The sequence below is a fragment of the Saimiri boliviensis genome, chromosome 15 (assembly GCF_048565385.1).
Source record: "Saimiri boliviensis isolate mSaiBol1 chromosome 15, mSaiBol1.pri, whole genome shotgun sequence".
NCBI classification, from domain to species: Eukaryota; Metazoa; Chordata; class Mammalia; order Primates; family Cebidae; genus Saimiri; species Saimiri boliviensis.
Window position 1 is genome coordinate 43777299 of NC_133463.1, and position 19490 is coordinate 43796788.

General features: G+C 32.3%; 2 protein-coding genes across 6 annotated transcripts in view; one reads left to right on the forward strand and one right to left on the reverse strand.

Moving 5' to 3' along the window:
• SNX16 (sorting nexin 16) overlaps positions 1-19490 on the forward strand; it is a 39736-nt gene that overhangs the window by 10709 nt on the left and 9537 nt on the right. For all 5 annotated transcript variants that reach the window (XM_074386934.1, XM_074386935.1, XM_010350882.3 and 2 more), the window contains 2 exons: positions 4506-4654; positions 12981-13050. In XM_074386934.1, the coding sequence (XP_074243035.1) occupies positions 4506-4654; positions 12981-13050 (219 nt within the window). The remainder of the gene's footprint in view (positions 1-4505; positions 4655-12980; positions 13051-19490) is intronic.
• Positions 4648-19490, reverse strand: part of CHMP4C (charged multivesicular body protein 4C) — an 86324-nt gene continuing 71481 nt past the window's right edge. The window contains exons 8-9 of the mRNA XM_074386936.1: positions 15619-15755; positions 4648-13035 (exon numbers count right to left, since the gene is read on the reverse strand). The gene's annotated coding sequence lies outside the window, so the exon portion shown is untranslated. The remainder of the gene's footprint in view (positions 13036-15618; positions 15756-19490) is intronic.

The following is a 19490-nucleotide window of genomic DNA, read 5'->3' on the forward strand; positions in this document are numbered from 1 at the left end:
GAAAATAATGACACTTTTTCACCTGTCAAGCTGACAGATATTTAAATGCTATTATCTGGTGTTGGAAGATTGAATCTTCCTACAGGACACCCAAAAGTTTTGCATAGTTTGATATAATAATCACATTTCTAGGATTTATCCTATATAAATAATCATAAACCTGGAAAAGATTTAGCTTTAAGGACACTTACCACAGTGTTTTGAATATTGCTTTGTTTATCTATGTTTTACTTTGTTTTTAGTAATTAAAAATTGGAAGCAACTTAAATTTCTGAAAGTGAAGAATTAAGTAAATTATTATTAGAATATAATAGAGCAAAAAAAAGAAAGAAGAGCTGAGCTGTCCCCAGAGCTGGAGGAAAATCAGATGGTTTTTAGTAGTTAAAAGTTGGAAGCAACCTAAATTTTCTAAAAGTAAAGAATTAAATAAATTGTTATTAGAATATAATAGCAAAGGAAGGGCTTCCTTGTCCCCAGAGCTAGAGGGAATTTAGATAGGGAAGGAGGCAGAGGGTGTGATATTTTGGAAGCCAAGAGAAAAATCATTTATCTAAAAGCATCAAGCAGTTTATGATGCTTTTGAGAAGCCAACTAAGATAATCTTAGAACATGCAGAGATTACTCTCCAATTTTGACAGGTGTTTAATAAGGAAGCTTTACTGGTCCTTTCCTTTATTCCTTCTTTGGACTCCTTGAAACTTTAAAGTTAGTATATTTTTGTAGTGTTTGGTGATGGGAAACCCATGTAACTTTGTAGTTATTTACCTGCCAAATTTTTTTCTGCCACTCTTAAAAACCTCAGTTTAAATGAAAAGGTAAAATATAGAATGATAAATTATTTTATCCATTTTAAGATTTGGTTAAGATGCTTTCTTGCAATATGCCAAAATAAAGTGTTATTTCTACTGTATGCCTACAATTATATATGAATTTTATCTACTGTTCCTGAGCTTCGTATATTATACTGAATTTAAAATCTGTAATTCTGTACTTCTATTGATTTTTTAAATGACTAAACAAAGATAAAAGCAATTCATGAAGTTACCTGATAATTAAGCAGAATACTTAGCTTTTAATGAAATTTTTACAATTCTGATCATGCAGACTGATTTCAAACAGTTTCATTGTATAGCTATTTAATCCTTTATGATGTCATTTTTCTTTTCAGACTCCATTGTTATTTAGTGTTTACTTCCTATTATCGCTTTAGATTTCATTTTTAATTACTGAAGTATTTCCTTAGGCAAGCTGAGATTTAGATGAACTTTTTTGTAAAAAGATAATAGGAGTTTAATTTAAATTTGGTAAATATCTCCTTGATCCTCCAAGATGGGCATTTAAAATTAGTAAATGTTCATGTTGGTGTTATTAGTTACCAGAAAAAGCTTGACCCATCACTGGCAATGTTTTAAAAGTGTATCAAACACCAAGAGGCACATGGTTTAAATTGTAGTCATTATTGATATTACTGTAAAAAATAAAAGCTTAGGATCTTTCATTTTATAAAATCAATCATGAAATATTTATGAAATGAGTAGTTTGAGTTCAGCATTGTGCTAGGAATTTGGAGTTACTCTTATGCAGAAACTATATAGATGTGATTCTAACTTTAAGGAATTTGCATTACCCAGTTATATAGTTGTGAAGTAAAACTAGCTAATTGGCAATACCAAAGTTATTGAACATAGCTAAAATAACTACATAAAGAGAACATTCATATAGAACATTAATATATATTTTTTTAATCTCCTGAGTTATGGTCTGACTTCACCTTCTCTGCAACTAATAAAAGCCTCTGCTGAGGAAGTCAGAGGACAAAGTCATGAGCAAGTTTTGGAATGCACAGAGCTTATCAGAGTTGGGGCAACCAAGCAGGGTTTTAGGGTGGGCTGGGAGATGCATTGATTATAGAAATATAGCCATGATAAGTGAGTTTTTCTTTAAATTCTACTTAAAATTTAAGCTCAATATTTCTACTTCCAGGTCACAGCAGTAGTACAAAGCTGAACATTTCTGTGAGGTAAAATTATTGTTCTCAGTTGCTTCCAGGCAGCAGAGCTTAGGGAAGGTGAGAGCAGGACCCTTACCAATTCATTGTCAAGACATTCCAGGTTCATATGAAAACCTGCGGCAGACTCAACCAGGCATTCAGTCCTCACATTAAAAAGAAGTTTAGTGATATTCTACATGTCTGTCTCTTTAGTCACACTGCTCTCTTCTAAACTAATCTGCCCCCTCCTTATGAGGTTCATAAGTGGCATCCTGAGATTACCTTTCACTGTCTTTCTGGCAGTTGTTTTCATATCTCTCCTTTGTTGGATATTATTTTCTCTATCCCTTATCTTCCTCTTTTTTGAATTTCCCAATTGTGGGACAACTTCTTTTCTGTGGATAATTTTTTAAGGGAAAAAAATCTAACCATGTCTTTGGACAATATGACATTTCAATTATAAAGCTTAAGATTAATAAAAAGACTTTTTATTTCTCTCATGACTTTTGTTATTTTATTTTCTTGCCAGATACATTAAATAACAAAGCTCCAAGGTCATAAATACCTAGTTACATTTGAAATCAAATTAGGTTTTTAGTTATCTAAGTTACTCTCTAGTTTTTACCTTTTTTATTTTATCTTTATTTATTTATAGAAATATAGACAGAAAGTTATAATTTACATTTTTTTCTACCATTTTATCCAATGCATTTTTCCTTTGTAGTTGTGATATTTCATTTTATATTTACGTATAGAAATGCAAATGTACATGGATTCATTTCATTCATTCGTTTATTGAATATATGTTGTTGACTGCCTGTTATGTTGCAGGCACTATGCCAGACATTAAAGATGCAGCTATGACTAAGGCATAATAATTGTAGTGTAGTAAAATGGTTCTCAATTTTACACTTTGGATTCCCCTGGAAAGCTTTTTAAAATTACAGTGCCCAGGCCTCATTTCAACAAATTAAATCCTAATTTATCAGAGATAGAAAACAGTCATTAATATCTTTTAAAACTCCTTGGGCGATTCTAATGTGCAGCCAAAGTTTAGAATCACTGGTCTATTAAGAAAGCCTAAATTAAATGTGCTGTTTACGTTGTGAATGATGTCATTAAAGAAATAAATTCATGATTTGACAGTGTGTGTCAGATTTTTTCTAAAAGTGGCCACGGCAGTATCTTCAGTCCCATATGTTCTTCCTGAATCTTGGCACTGCCCATCAAGAGGTGGAATCCATTTCCCCTCCCCTTGAACCTGGATGGGCTTGTGACTGTTCAACCCAAGAGAGGTCAGTGAAAATAATGCTGTGTGACTTTCAAGCCTAGATTACAAGAAGCACACAGTTTTATTCTGGCGTGCTTTCTTGGGATCCTCCCTTTTGAAGCCAGCCTCCATGCTGCAAGAAAAGTCCAAGACACCCGGAGAGGCCAGTGTTAGGTTTGTGGCTGACAGCCTTGGCAAAGTTCTCAGCCAGCAGCCAGCATCATCCTTTATACATGCAAGCAAGTAAACTTCAGACAGTTCTAACACCCAACCTTCAAGTCTTTCAGCTGAGGCCCAAATTCGTTGTATATCAGAGATATAGCATCTTCACTGTACTTCATATGAATTATTGACCTAAAAAATTTGTGAGCTTAATATTAATAAATGCTTATTTTATATCACTGAGATTTCAGGTAATTTGTTACACAGTTGTGGTAACTTAACAGAATGTAGAAAGGAAGACTTAACTACCTAGTTTACAGGATTGGGAAAGTCTTCCCTAAGAAAGTAAAATTTAAGCCAAATGTATAAAACGAGTCACAACAAAAATGTAAAAGTTAAAACTAAACTTTTAGGAAAGAAACATGGAAGAAAATCTTTACAGTCTTTCAGTAAGCAAAAATTTTTTATGATCTTAAAAAAAAAACCATAAACCATAAAAGAAATAATTGATGAATTAAATAACATTTAAATTTTTAAAAATCTGCTCCATTAAGACTGTTAAATTGAAAAAGTCAGTCCACAGTTGGGAGAAAATATTTGTAACACATATATCTGACAAAGGACTTGTATCTGAAACATATAAAGAACTCTTACGACTTAATAAAAAGGCAACCTAATTTTTTAAAGGGGACAGTGCTAAAAAATTTAATACATAATTCACTGGAGAAGATATGCAAATGCAAATAAGCATATGAGAAGATATTCATCATCATTTGTCAGCAAAGAAACGCAAATTATAACCAGAATGAAATTATTCTATACCCCCAATAGAAAGGTTAACATTCAAAAGATAGACAATGCCAAGTTCTGGCAAGGATCTGGAAAGACTGGAACTCCTCTGTATGCACAACTGGTAGAAAACAAGAAATAAAACAATCAAAACATAACGAGCTGAACTGAACTTAATTATTTTTTTATTTTAAACTTATTTCATGAATAATTTCATACAGTCAACAGGATAGATTTTGTAGAATTGATAGTGATTGAGTTAAACATTGTATTTGCTCTTTTCTTCTTTTTCAGTTAAAAGAGATGTTTCCAGGTTTTCGACTAGCACTTCCTCCAAAACGCTGGTTTAAAGATAATTACAATGCCGACTTTTTAGAAGATAGACAATTAGGATTGCAAGCTTTTCTTCAAAATTTAGTAGCTCACAAGGACATTGCTAACTGGTATGTAACAAATTGAAATAAAAGATTATAAAACCATTCCAACAACTGGCGTAAATTAAAGAATAAATCTATGATCATAGTTATTTAAGCACAAAAATACAGCGTAGGAATGTAATTATTTTAATAAAGTACTACAAGAGATTTTCATGCTTTCTTTCAATAAGGACTTTATTTGGCTTTTCATTTTTATCAAAGCTTATGTCAAAAAGTCAGTAAAGTGAAAAATCCAGTGTACTATGTACTAAATCCACCCAAAGGTAAACTTTTAGCATTTTGTATTTTAGCCATGACTTAAACAAAACCACTTATAGATTAGTAAAATTTTGATTAATATGATGCTATGTAATTGTAAAGGTAATATTCTTTATATTTCTCCAAAGTAGTGCAAAAATATTAAAATTGTGAAGTTGGGTTAATTTATATAGGAGGTAGAGTGAAAATACCAAAAAGCATTTAAAATTGAAAAGAACAGATCTATATGGGTTTTTTGCTTCACAATATATTTACAAGAAAATTGCTTAGTGGTATAATATCAGCTGAGTATCTAATTTTGAAACTTATATTTCAGATAAATTAAAACTATTTTGAAAAAAAGTACAGAGCATTTACAATGCAGCAATAGCTTATAGATAACTTGGGCCCATAACTGTCTTGAGCAGTTTTTCACATGAGAATGGAAAACAAATTAAGAAAACCATCCTATCTAACTTTTTGTACCCTTTTTTCTCAGACTTTGCATGTATCAGGTTTTTTTCCTGCATAACACACATGTGAGATATATATATATATATTTATATATGTGCATCTTACTTTTGAATGTGTGCCGCATAAGCCTGATGAGTTCTCAAGATCCCTGCCCATCCTCCCTCACTTTTCTCTTAAAGAAGGAACTGCAAGCCAAACCCATTCTTTCTACTCCAGAATGATATATACAGTTGCCTTCTCGACATCTCCTTCAGATATCTCAAAATTGCCTCAAACCTAAAACACATTTGAAAGTTTAGTCTGCAACCTTTTTTCCCCAGTTTTCAACAGCATCATCTACCCAGAACCTGTAAGTCATCTTTAACACATCCCTCACTACCCTTAATATTTCCCTTGCAAGCACCACTCATATCTGTCTACTTTCTCCATCCCTGCCATCACTACCGTAGTCCAAGAAGGTTTCTCTCACCTTAATTACTGTAGATGCTTTCCCACTGGTCTTCCTCCTCCACTCTTATTTCTATACGCCAGTAAAGCTACAGTGATCTTTGTGATGCAGTTTGATTTAAAGTATTCTTTCTGGTCCCTGCCTACCTACCTGCCTTCTTTCTAACCTTCGGTTTTGTTATTCCTACCCACCTCCAATTCTCTTCACATTTGCCATAGTGGTCTTTTAATTCTCCAAAATCAGCTTGCTCCTTGTTTCTTAGAGCCTTCAAATATGCTATTTCCTGAAAAGGCAACCTTTCACACTACTACTCCACCCAGCTCTGACCTTACCTTACCCATCCTTCAGGTTTCAACACGCATTTCACTTCCTTAGGTAACTGGCCTCCTAACAGACCCTTCACCACCACAAAACACTAGGTCAGTTATTTCTCATAGTGTCTGTACCATTCCCTTCTCAACTGGTTCTGATGCTTTAAGACACCCATTGTAGGTAATGAATTAATTTATTTTCCTGTGTCCTAAGATGATACTGGCTATGTGCCAGTCTCAATAGAATTGAGACAATAATTACTTAAATCATTGATCAGTAGGGTTCAGTTCTCTCTTGGAATCCCAGTTGAGAAAGGCTAGTTGGTACTTCACTTTCATAGCACTTCAGTTTATAATTATTTCTGTCACTATTTGTCTTTCTCCCACCAGATTGTAAGATGTATAACAACAGGTCTTGTGGCTGTTTTATTTTACTCACGTCCAGTCTCTAATGTTTAGCACAGTGCTCACATAGTTGGTTCTCAATAAATACTTCTTGAATGAATGACAGAACTGTTGATATCCACTGATGTATTGAGTGTTAGAAAAAAAAAAATTGAAGCCATTGTGACAGAGTTAGCGATTATATAGTCTAGGTGGTGAGAACATTAGTGCTCCCCACTTTTCTGTGTATATATATTTTACATGTCAAAAGAGAAAAGATTAGTGTTAATTCAGACTCACAAAGCAGGAATAAAAACCAGTAAACACCAAAATTATACAGAAAGCCTTGGAAGAAAATATGTTTGATAGCATACCATAAAAGAAGACTTTTACTGCCATCAAAAAGTTGACATATCCTTTCCCCTTTTCTCTTGTCCCTTGTTCAGTAAACCTTTATGTCTCTGTATTTAAAATATTGTGGTGAATCAAAATCAAATGTGTTCTATAAATGAATCCTATTTTTAAAGTACTGATAATTGATCTTAGTTGCTAAAGTAGACATTACTAGAGCCATTTGAGATCCTGTCTTTTCTAGTTGCTAAAGTAGACATTACTAGAGCCATTTGAGATCCTGTCATTTCTAAAGCTACATAGCTCAGAACAGTGGTAATGGTCTTGCTCAATTCATAAATAGGCGTTTAAGGGAAAGAAAGGTTTCTTGGCCCAATAAGCTGGAGAAAGGTTTCATTTGATATCCCTAGAGGATTAAAGCTTCTAAGAAATCTTGCATGAAAGACTCTAGTATGTATTTGTTTGCCTACCTGCTTTTGTCATATGATATCATCAGACATTTAGGAAATGTAGGAAGATAACTTCAATTCAATTAAAAACAGGGTACTTGTGCCTTGGCACCCACTATCACAATGTAAGAGATTTCTTAATAACATATTGTTTGAGACATGCTTTGGAGAAAAGAAGGAAGGGATATTCACTCAGGGCAAATCTTATGCATTTGCCCTGTAACAAAGGGTGTAAAAGAGAGGGTATACTTACTAGTTTTAAAATTCATTTAGAGAAATTAGGCTCCTGTTTGAACAAAATAATGACATTTATGAATTGCTGCTTGGTATGGTACAGTTTATAAAAGTAAGAAGAACTCAAAGAAGAGGGAAGACCAGTGCTGTTTGCAGTGATCAAGCAATACTGGGAGTGGGATTTTGAGAGTCTGGAATGCTTAAGATTATGGGTAGGAAGATGGATATGAGCAAGAAACAAATAATTAGAAAGTATATAGAAAGTCTGAGGTTGCCAAATATTTATGAATTGATGGTCGATCCATTAAAAAACAGCATAATACTTTTCTATACTTTTTTGAGATTTTATCTTCTCATCCCTCAGTACTATTCCTTCTATAAAATACATACATAATTCTCAGTGTGTCACAGACTATATTATTAACAGTGATGCTGCCATCAGTATTACTGTTGTACTGCATAGCCAAGATTTTAGTCATCTCTGCGATCTAAATTGAAATGGCAGGTGGAGCATAAGACGTGAGATAGAAGCTTGATTGTATCCAACAATGTAGGAGAGGGGTGAAAACAGATTCTCTCATTTTTCAGTTAAAATCAAATGTATTCTATAAATGAATCCTCTATTTTTAAAGTACTGATAATAGATCTTAGTTGCTAAAGTAAGGTAGTGGGGTGGGGAAGGAAGGGGGGAAATCCCTCCTACAGAAGAAAAGGAAAAATGACAAACTTTCAACACTTCTTTATGAAAACATAAAACTGCATGTAAGAATCACTACATAAAAACATCACTTAGTTGTACATTACCTGTTGGGTTGCCTGTTAGCATTCTGGTACAGTTGGAATAGCAACATAGAAAAAACTTACTAATTTTAGCTGGCCAAATAATTATATGATGTTGTTTATACATTAGTATTAATTGTTCTTTCACTTTTATTTTTATATCCTTAGCACCTTACAACACAGTTATTTCTTAACTTCGTGATTTCTAAGCAATTGCCGTTACACAATGGGCAGCTCTTAGTGTTACATATTCTCCAACTCTTAAAGCAGAAATGGAAGAAAATACGAACTGAACGGCTATTAAGGACTATTGATTTGAATATTTTAAGATCTAGAATATTGTTTTCAGATTTATTTAGAAAATTCAAAGTAAGGATTCAGATGAAAACATTAATATTTACATGATAAACAGATTTCTTAGAGATTTTATCTATTCAATAAATATTTATTTAGAGCTTGCTACATAAAAGATATTTTGACTATATAAAAATGAGTTAGATACTCATCCTATTAAAAAGAAAACTGAATAGAAAGAAGACATGTCCCCAAAAATCATAATGGATAAAGAATTAGATCTCTTTTAAAGGGGGAAAAGACAGAACTTTTGACTAGGAAAATGAGACAAGGCTTCTCAAAGGGTGATAGTTGAATGGCACTTTAAAGAATTAGTGATAATTGTACCAGCAAAGAAAGATGAAGAACAACTTTGGAAATGATAGGAAATATTGTAATCAAAATGCAGAAGCAAGAAGGTAGAGGTCTTGTACCAGTAAAAACACACAAGTCAGTTTATCAAAGTGAATACAGCCTTGTATTGTACAATTTTAGTTAAAATATAGCTATTTGTTTTACACTGTCTTGAACTACTTTTAAATTATTACATAATTAATCAGCACAGCAAATATTTTACTATTCTTCATTTTCAGAAGTACTTCACATATCTTATTTGCCAATTTTTTTCCTTTTTAATTTTTCAAAATTCGAAAGTTAAAGTTACATATTTTTCTTCACATTATTTATCTGTAAGGGCTTCAGTACCAAAATTCAGTATTTTTAATTATACATATTTTTTTTAAAGTTCAAGTTGGATCTGGATTAATAGCAGTTCATGGTTTTAAAGAAAAGAAAATAGCATCCAAACATTAATATGACAGAACAATTGAAAGAAATGAGCATATGTATCCTTTAAAAACTACTCGGGAGATAGGATAGCCATCTTTACATATTTGAAAGATTGTTTTGGGGAGGAAGGATGGATTACATATATTTAAGAGTAGTGCTTCTCCAACTGTAGTGTGCCTGTGAATAACCTGGGATTTGTTAATGCTGACTCTGATTCAGCAAGTATGAGCTGAAGATTTTGCATTTCCAGCAGGTATCTAGGTGATGCTGATACTGGCTGGTCTAATAACCTCATTTTGAATAGCAAGGCTAACACATAAAATAGAAATAACAACAAGAAGTTAGAGGAAAGCACTATCAGCTCAGATTTTTAAAAGTTACCTGTCATTTCAAGCTGTCCGATATAAAAATGTTCTGTCTTTTGAAAAACTAGGTTTCTCTTTATCTTAACTATTTGAAGAGAGTAGACAATTATCAGTGGTATCAAAGAGGGAATTATTAAATGGTTTGTTTTTTTTTTCTTTTTCTTTTTTTTTATTGCATTTTAGGTTTTGGGGTACATGTGAAGAACATGCAAGATTGTTGCATAGGTACACACATAAATGGTTTATGTTTGATTAGATAACAACTTAGGTCTCTTCTAGTTATAAAAATTCAATAATTCTCTAACTGGAACAAGAATTCTTAAAGATAACTGTTTTATACCTTTGCAACCTGAACTGTCTTTTCACAGGAAATTCAGTCATTAATGTCTCTAAGTTGTTTTTATTTTTTTAATTAAAAAAAAATTTAAGATATTCAGAAAAGTTCATCTTAGTATTTATATAAAATGAAAGATGAATTCAGTTACGTATGCATTAGTTCATATAATGCTATCTCATGAAAATCAACACATTGCTAAGGTTGGTTAGATAGTTTTTGCTATAAAATGTTTGGTAGAAATTAAATTATAGATAGTTATAAAATTTGCAATAAAGTCAAATATTTTGTTATTAAGAGCGTTTGAAAATATAGTAAAACTTTTTTAAAAAAACTTTTTCAAGAGAATCAAGAAAGTTGAATTTGTAGTACAGATTTGCTCTGATAGTTAAAACAATGCTGAGAGATATCATTGGTGGTTTTCTTATCTACCTTTAGGCAACTTAAGTCAACACCTGATCCCAATTTTAAAATAGTTTTCCCAAACACAGTAAAAATGTATTCCAGAATATAAAAGGAATAATGGCACACATAGACGATCAATAAGTATTCATTGTATCTAAATAAAGTTATGTAGTCAGTGATTCTCAAGCAAAGGTGAGGGTTTCCTTTCCTAGGAAGAAAAATGTTTCAGAATTTCTAAGAAGAAAGGAATTGTTTTCTCAAATACTACCATCTTCCAGAGATTCTTAGGTGTCCTCTCCTTAGCTAGAAATAGAGTTTGAGGGTATTGACTGTTTTCTTTACCACCTGAAACTTGTTGAAGCAGAGGAAATGTAATGAGCCACTGAAAAGGTGTTATGTAAATTAAAATTGTAAAGCCAGTTTCAAATTTTACTCTGCTACAGATTAAAGAAAGTAAAGCACCGAGTATAAACTTGGAATTATATAGGGAAAAAAACTTAGAGAATCCACGGGATTTCATTTAAGTAGAACTCTAGTGAGCCATAGATCATTAAGATTTTTAGGGAAGGTGAATATAAACAGAATAACCACTCCAAAAAAAGATTCCTCCAGCTGGATACGCTGTCAACATTCCCTGTTGATCTTGGCTAAATATCTACTGTAAATCAAAGATACAAAAAGGCATATATGTTTACTCCTTTTACTTACTTTTTCTTTTCTAGCAGCAACAGTCCAATAATTAATTTGTAAACTTAAAAATGGCATTAAAGTATGAGGAAATTTGGATATAAAACTGTAAGAAAATAATGTTTTACATTGTATACCAGAAGTATTATATAAGACCCTTCCTTATGTTTCTTAGCAGTTTGCTTTCAGTCTTAAATGCTATTTTCTCAGGGTTTCATGCAAACTTGACCTCTCAATCCCAGATCACTTGATTTCCTACGAGTCATTTGTATGTAATAGTAGGTGAATAGAAGTATACTTTCTAAATCAGAGGACCTTGTTCTACTCTGTGTTATCAGACCAACTGCAGTGCTGCTGTGCTGCAGTGTTCTGCTAGAGAGGGATACAGATAAATTGAATGTGTTCAGAGAGAAAGTGTCCAGCAAGGAGAATCCAAATGAACCAAAACATAAGACAAAGAATTTAAAGGTAGAAAAGGGCACATAATCACACTCAGGAAACAAGATTGAAGGTACAGCTTACCACTTGCACTTTCTGACATTGGACAAGTAATTTCACATCTCTGAAGTTTGGTATCATTTCTGAAATGGAGATCCAATACTTATCCTAATCTTACATGATTGTTGTGAAAATTAAATACAATAGGATATGTGAGCATATTAAATATAATAGGATATGTAAAAATCCATTTATCTCTTCATGGACACCTTCTGATATCATCAACCTGTCTGGCCTAATCTGAACCCAAAAGCCCCATTCCCTTTTCAGCATAAGTTGACATCCCCTTTTTGTAGTATATCAAGAAATCCCAGCCAGATGAGGTGGCTCACGCCTGTAATCCCAGCTGCTCAGGAGGCTGAGGCAGGAGAATCACTTGAACTCAGGAGGCAGAGGTTGAAATGAGCCGAGATCATAACACTGCACTCCAGACTCCAGCCTGGGCATCAGGGCGAGACTCTGTCCAAAAAAAAAAAAAAAAGAAAGAAAGAAAAATCCTTTGTCAAAGGAAATTTCTAAAATTTTTATTTTGCTAATCAAATATAAATTTAAGTATGCACATTTGTGTTTTGATGTGTACATAGAGTTGTCTCTCAGTTCAAAATTACTTTATAGAAAGGCAGGGAGGCATTTTTATTACAAGGAAGTTTGATTATGTTCCCCTTTAACCTATTTCTCTAATAATAGCAAAGTATAAGCATAACAATATCATATTCATTATTATTTTAAAATTTGTAATCATTTAGAGATAGGATGGTTAGAATTTTTTCTCTTAAACTATCTGGGGAAAATAAGTAAATTAATATAATAAATATGATTGTAAGGTCAGTCTTTAGCTTGTTTGAGAGTAAACGCTTTTCAGTCACTTCAGAAGCATCTGAAACAAAAACAAGTGAGGTATAAATTAGAAAGTGCATTTATTTTTAAAAGGATAATGACAGACTAGTTCAGACTAATATTTCTTTGAAAATCGTAAAGAGGCTATTCACTGTGTTGGTCTCTTGAACCATTATTTTGTAGTATGTTTTATGTCCTATAGTTTGTATGTAACAATACATTTGTGATTTTTATGTTCTAAGATCTTAGAAAACACCTTAAAATCTCTTTGCATCTTCTGTAGTTTTATATTTAGTTGTATGATAACACATAACCAGCTTGCTTAAAACACTGTATAGCTTCAAAGTAACTTTTGCTTTTTGCTATATTTTACAAACTTATTTGTACTTCAGATAATTTTTTTTTCCTTTGAAAAGCCTTGCAGTGAGAGAATTTCTTTGTTTGGATGATCCACCGGGTCCATTTGATAGCCTAGAAGAAAGCAGGGTAAGTGCTGTATTATATAGCACATGAAAAGAGGAACAAATAATACAGTATAATAACTACATTGTTTCTTGAATGGAATAGCAAATAGCTAAATATTATAATTTCAGGCTATGGTAGTTTGCACAGAAAGCTTTTAATGTTTGAGTAAAAGGTTTCTTTCATTGAAACACATGGACTTAGTTCAGTGAAAAAGTAAAAATTCATACATGTTAGATAGTCAATAAAGCTCTAAAATTAAATCCTACATTTATTTTTACTGTTTCCAAAAATAAAATGATTTGGGGACTTTTTAAAATAATACTATGTGTATACTGAGTTTTCTTCCATTTGAGTGTCAAAATAAGGAACTTACAGCTAAAATCAAATTTAAAACTTCAGAGGTAGGAGTGATTGTCTTGTTAACAGTTTAGCTGGTGCCTGATGCTTCTCAAATTACATTAATTGACGTGTTAAAGCATCCTATTTCTTGAAGCAATGGCCTAGATTCACAAAACAGATTTGGTAATAGTAGATTAGGTAGGATTTTATGCAAGTTTTTTCCCTAAATGTTTAATGGTCCTTAAATGAAACAGATTTAATTGGTAGATTTGTAATGTTTTTCATTCAAGCTGGGACAGTTCTTTGTATTAGATTGAATGCCATAGCCTTTTAAAAACATTTATTGGAGTAAAATTTCCATCCATAACATTCACCAATTTGTTGTTTGCTATTCCACTGAAAATGTACAATTTAATGATTTTTAGTGAATTTATAGAGCAGTGCCACCATCATTACCGTAACCCAATTTTAGAATATTTTTATCACCTCAAAGAATTCCTTATAAGCCATTTTACAGTCTGCACTTCCAACCCAAGGCAACCACTGATCTGCTTTCATTCTCTACACATTTGCCCTTTCTGGATATTTCATATAAATAAAATCATACAATGTGTGTTTGCATGAGAACAATATACATAAGCTTTTATATATGCAGCCTGCCTAATACATACAGTATTGTAATCTTTTACACCTGATTTATTTCACTTATATGCTTTTGAGGGTATTCCATCTACAATTATTGTCTACAATTATTTCATTACTGAATGGTTTTGCATTGTATGCATATGCCACATTTTGTTTATCCAGTCATCAGTTGAGGGATACTTGGATTGTTTCTAGTTTTGTGATATTATGAACAATGCTATGGACAGTATCATATAATGTTTTATGTGGACATATGATTTTATTTCTCGTGGACTGAGAAATTCTACTTCCCTAGGAGTGGAAGTATTTGATTATGTAACAAGTTTAACTTTTTAAAGAAACCAATAAAGTTTTTGTAAGTTGCTGTATTACATTCTAACTTGTACTGTACAAGAGTTCTAGTTTCTCTATGTCCTCGCATATTATCTCTCTTTCAGATTGTAGCCGTTCTCTTGGATATGTAGTGATACTTCATTATAGCTTTAATATTCATGTTTCTAATGATTTTTTATATTGATCATCATGTCACATGCTTTTCAGCCAGTCATGTTTTCTTCTATGAAATGTCTGTTCATGTCTTGCCCATTTTTTTGTAACTTGGACTGTTTATCTTACTGACTTATAAAATCTTTATATTAGATACAAATTCTTTATCAGAGATACAATTTGTAGATATTTTCTTCCAGTCTGTAGGTATTTTTTCATCCTCTTAATGGTATTCTTTGAAGTGCAAAAGTTTTTTATTTTAATGAAGTTCATTTTTATCACTTTTAATGGCTTATGCTTTTACTATTGTATTATAAAAACTCTTTGCCTAACCCAACATTACAAAGATTTTCTCAGACTGTTTTTTCTAATTTCATACTTTAGCTCTTACAGTTAGGTTTATGGTCTATTCTGAATTAATTTTTTATGAGGTGTTAGGTAAGGTCTTAAGTTCCTATACCTATCTTAATTTTTTTTAGTTCCTTTTATTTAATTCTGTTGACATTTTCGTCAGAAATCAAATGACCATGAAAAGAACGGTTTGTTTCTGGACTCTTAATTCTAGTCTATTAATCTATTTTTCTGTCCTTGTGCCAGTATGATACTGTCTTGTTTACTGCAGCTCTTATGGTTACTGTTTGCATAGCATCTCTTTTCTCATCCTTTTACTTTCAATGTTTGTCTTTCAACCCAAGATCCATCCCTTCTACATAGCATGTAATTAGGTCTTGATCTTTTATTCTTTCTGACATCTTTTACATCTGCCATTTTGCAATTTGTTTTGTTTGTCTCATCTGTCTCCACCCTGTTCCTCCTTTTATCTTGTGTAAAATATTTTTTACCATGCCATTTTGATTCTTCTGTAGAATTTGTTACTTTTTCTTAGCTACCTTTTAGTGACTGCTCAAAGTATTTTATTTCAGTGAAACATAAAGTTGGCTCCAATATATCTCCATTTCCTCCCTCTTTCTTTGTGTTGCTGTTATCTATTTTACATATATTTTATAACCTAACAATACAGTGCAAGAATTATTTCTTTACACAATCTTTTGTGCTTTAAAGAACTTAATAAATGGGAAAACATATTTCATATATTCTTTTATTTATCCACATACTTACTATTTCTGACCTTCTTCATTTCTTCCTGTAGGTTGGTGTGATTATCTGGTATCACTTCCTTTCAGTCTCATAATCTTCCTTTAATTTTTCTTGTAAGGCAAGTCTGCTAGCCACAAATTCCCACAGTCTTTGTTTATCTGGAAATGATCATTTTTGAAAGATACTTTTACTGACAGTTTCTGCACTTTGTGTCATTCTACAGCCTTCTGGCCCCTATTATTTCTGATGAACAATCAACCTTTAATTATATTGTTTTCATGTGCATGATGAGCCATTTTGCCCTTGATGCTTTCAAGATAATTCTGTTTGTTTGACTTACAGCAGTTTTATTATGATATATTTGGATGTGGATCTCTTCCTGTTTCTTATGCTTTGGCTTCATTGAGCTTCTTGGATGTGGCAGATTAATGTTTTATATCAAACTTTGAAATTTTTTAGCCGTTATTTCTTCAAATGTTTTTTCACTCCCCTTTTCTCTCCCTCTGCTTCTAGGACTCTGATTACTTATATATTTGTAAACCCCCATGTTGTACAAAATGTCTTTGAAGTGCTGTTCATTTTTCTTCAATTGCTTTTTTCTCTAATCTTCAGATTGGAAAATTTCTATTGATCTTCAGATTCACTGATTTATTTTTCAGTCATGTTAAATCTGCTGTTGAGCCTCTCCTGTTAATTTTTCAGTTATTGTGCTTTTCAACTCTAAAATTCCCTTTTGCTTATTTTTAACTGTTCTCTCTCTTTATTGAGATTTTTCTATTTGTTGAGTATTATCCTTACCATTAATTCAGTGTTTTCTGTTTATTTCATGTATGTAATGGTTGCATTAAAAATCAATGCCTGATAGGCCTAACATTTGGGGCCATTTAGAGATAGCTTCAATTGACAGCCTTTTTTCTTGAGTATGCTTAGATTGACCTTCTTTGTTTTTTGTGTGTTTTTTTTTGAGTGTTTTATAAATTTTGTTGAATACTAGATGTTTTAGGTGATATACTGTAGCAACTCTTGATTCTAATTTCTTCCTCCTATAGTGATTGCTATTATTTTGTCTCTCTGTGTAGTAACTTGCCTGGACTAAATCTGTAAAGTTGTCTCCTTAGCAATGTCTGGTCACTGGTGTGTTTTCTCAGTTTTTTTTTGTTTATTAGCCTGACTTTATTGTGTTTCTGCATAGCTTAATGTTCAACCAACAGGTCATAAATTTTGCTTTAATACCTCAAACTAGTAAGATATTTACTCTCTGGTAATGGATCTGGATGTAGTCTAAGGAGTGTATTTAAAGTTAAGGTCATCTTCAAGTATGCCATGGATTTTAGTTTCTGCTGAATCCTCTCCTGTCTCCTATTCAATACACACATATGGGCTCTGTTGTCCTGTGTGGCTTGGGTCCCAGGATATGTGGAGAGCTTATCAATGCCCCATATATATATCACTTCCCAGAACTCCCTATTAAATCCTGGCTAGATCATTGCTTGCCACCAAGATTGCTGCTTTAACTGACAACACTCCAAATCAGTGAGCCCCACCAGGAGCAGAAAAGCTGCGGTTTTCATGGCTTCCTCTACCCTCTTTGAACAATGACCAGGTAGGAAATAGCCCCTATTATAGGCCTTGCCATCCCTCTATACACAGACTAAAGTGAACTATCTCCATATGAAACCAAATTATTCGAAATTATCATGATTTTTTTCATATAAACGTAGTTCTCTTAAATGAACCATATATATATATATATACATATACTATTAAATGTACAACTATAATACTATTATATCTACTGGTAGTGATCTTTTAAAAATTCAGCTTTATTAAGAAATATTTTCTCTAACTTGGACATAGATATTTTAGAATAATAAACTTCTGTTCCAAAAAGGTTTTATCATTAGAATGATGTAGAACAATGATCAAATTCAAAGACTGAAATTCATTTACCTTCCAAGAGCAGACAAGATTGGGTGCATTCAGAGTGATATGGCTATAAATTGAAATTTATTTAGATGCCATGATGGTAACCTATATGTGCAGTGGCAAAATAAAGAGTGCATGTCCTCTCTAAAGGCATTAAAATTCTATTAAATATTAAAAATTAGCCAAAGTATATATTTGGGCTCTATTCTTCTGGGTTTCATTCAGCCTTTTGGCTACCATTTTGTCACTTTGATTTAGAATCTGTTTAGAAAGTTATAGTTCTATTTTAAGTGAACCTTGGGCTAAAGAAGCTAAGTGTTTGTCACTCCTTTTCCAGCTCAAGGATTCCATGATTTTTATTCCTTTAAAATATAGTATTCTTTTTTTCTTGCAAGATGGCTTTTAGTTCATTTTTAAATTAGCCCCTTTACAAAAATAATAATTTTAATATCTTTTTACTATTCTTAGTTCAACACGTATGCTAGTTAGTATGTGTTAAGTATCATAACTGGGCAGGGGAAGAGTGGAAGTTGATTTGAGTTATGATTTCTCATCCACGCTATTGGCATTTAGGGCTGGATAACTTTTTGGTGGCCGTGGCTAGGGCACAATCTTACCTGTACATTGTAAATATTTAGCAGCATCCTAGGCCTCTACATATTAGATACCAATAGCATACCCACGCATGGCAAGTAAAAAGGTCTCCAGACATTACCAGGTGTCTTTTGAATTTAAAATCACTTCTAGTGTAGAACCACTGATTTAAATAAATCACCAAGGCAATGCTAAGTTTATACACTCACAGAGTAATATGGAAGGTTTCTCCCAGAATCTTTCTCTAAAATAAATGCATTTTCCTACAGGTGTTTTTGAAAATATATGTTTATTTGAACAATGAATGAAGAAATTTTGTGCTTGCTCTTCTTTAAAGTAAAATCTACAGTGACCTAATGTGAGATATATCACTTTTGTCTGCAGACTTACTTAACCAGCCTCTCATTTTAAGAGAAATTCCAAAATGACTTCTTAACCCACATTTCTTGGAGTATAAAATTAAACTTATTCAAAGGATAATGAATCCTCAGTTCAGCAAATCTTTAACCTACTTTTCTCTGTTCCCTATTTAAGGTAGTCATTTCTATCCCCTCATATACTTGTACTAAAAGAGGGAATTAAGGTTAGGGACATAAATTAGTCTACCTTTTTTTGGGAAAATTCAAATATATTACTTGTATGGAGATAATATAATTGGAAGAAATGAGGTCTTACTATATTAGCATTAATGAATAACTTATAATTAGAAATGAATTATAATTTTTAATATTTTATATGAATTATAAATACAAATAAAGCAGAATTCTTAAGCCATCTATTCTCTACCTCAGTTTTAATCTTCAGTTATTCTATAGGTTAAGAACTTAATTTTCTTGTTTCTAAGTTTGAGAAAACCAGAAAAGCAGATAAAAAATTACAATAAGAATTGCAGTATGTAATGAAACTGTTTTCTTAGAATCACTTGCTAGCAGATTTTCCAGTCCTGATGGAACTGTTTGATCTCTGTCACAGAAGAAAATGTGTGTGTGTGTGTGTGTGTGTGTGTGTGTGTGTGTGTGTAAAATGATGTTGATATATATCACAGATTCTCCTTTAACATTATAATTACATAATACAGATTTTTTTTTTATTTCTAGGAATACAAACGATTTTTATGGTCTTATTAGCAGGGCTAAGTAGTTATATTAATATACCCTTCCATTGACTATTCTAAGAACAGTCTCCATTCCTATATACATCTTTCCTAAGGTACCTCCCTCACTGGGATGGATTTTAATCTTGGAAGAAGCTCAAGGATTTATATAAGGTATTTTCCTAGGAATACAATTGTTTGATTGTTAGATATTCTCCTCTTCAACTTCACTACATGTGCTTAAATTACACCCCAAATTTGTTATGTCAATTTGTACTTT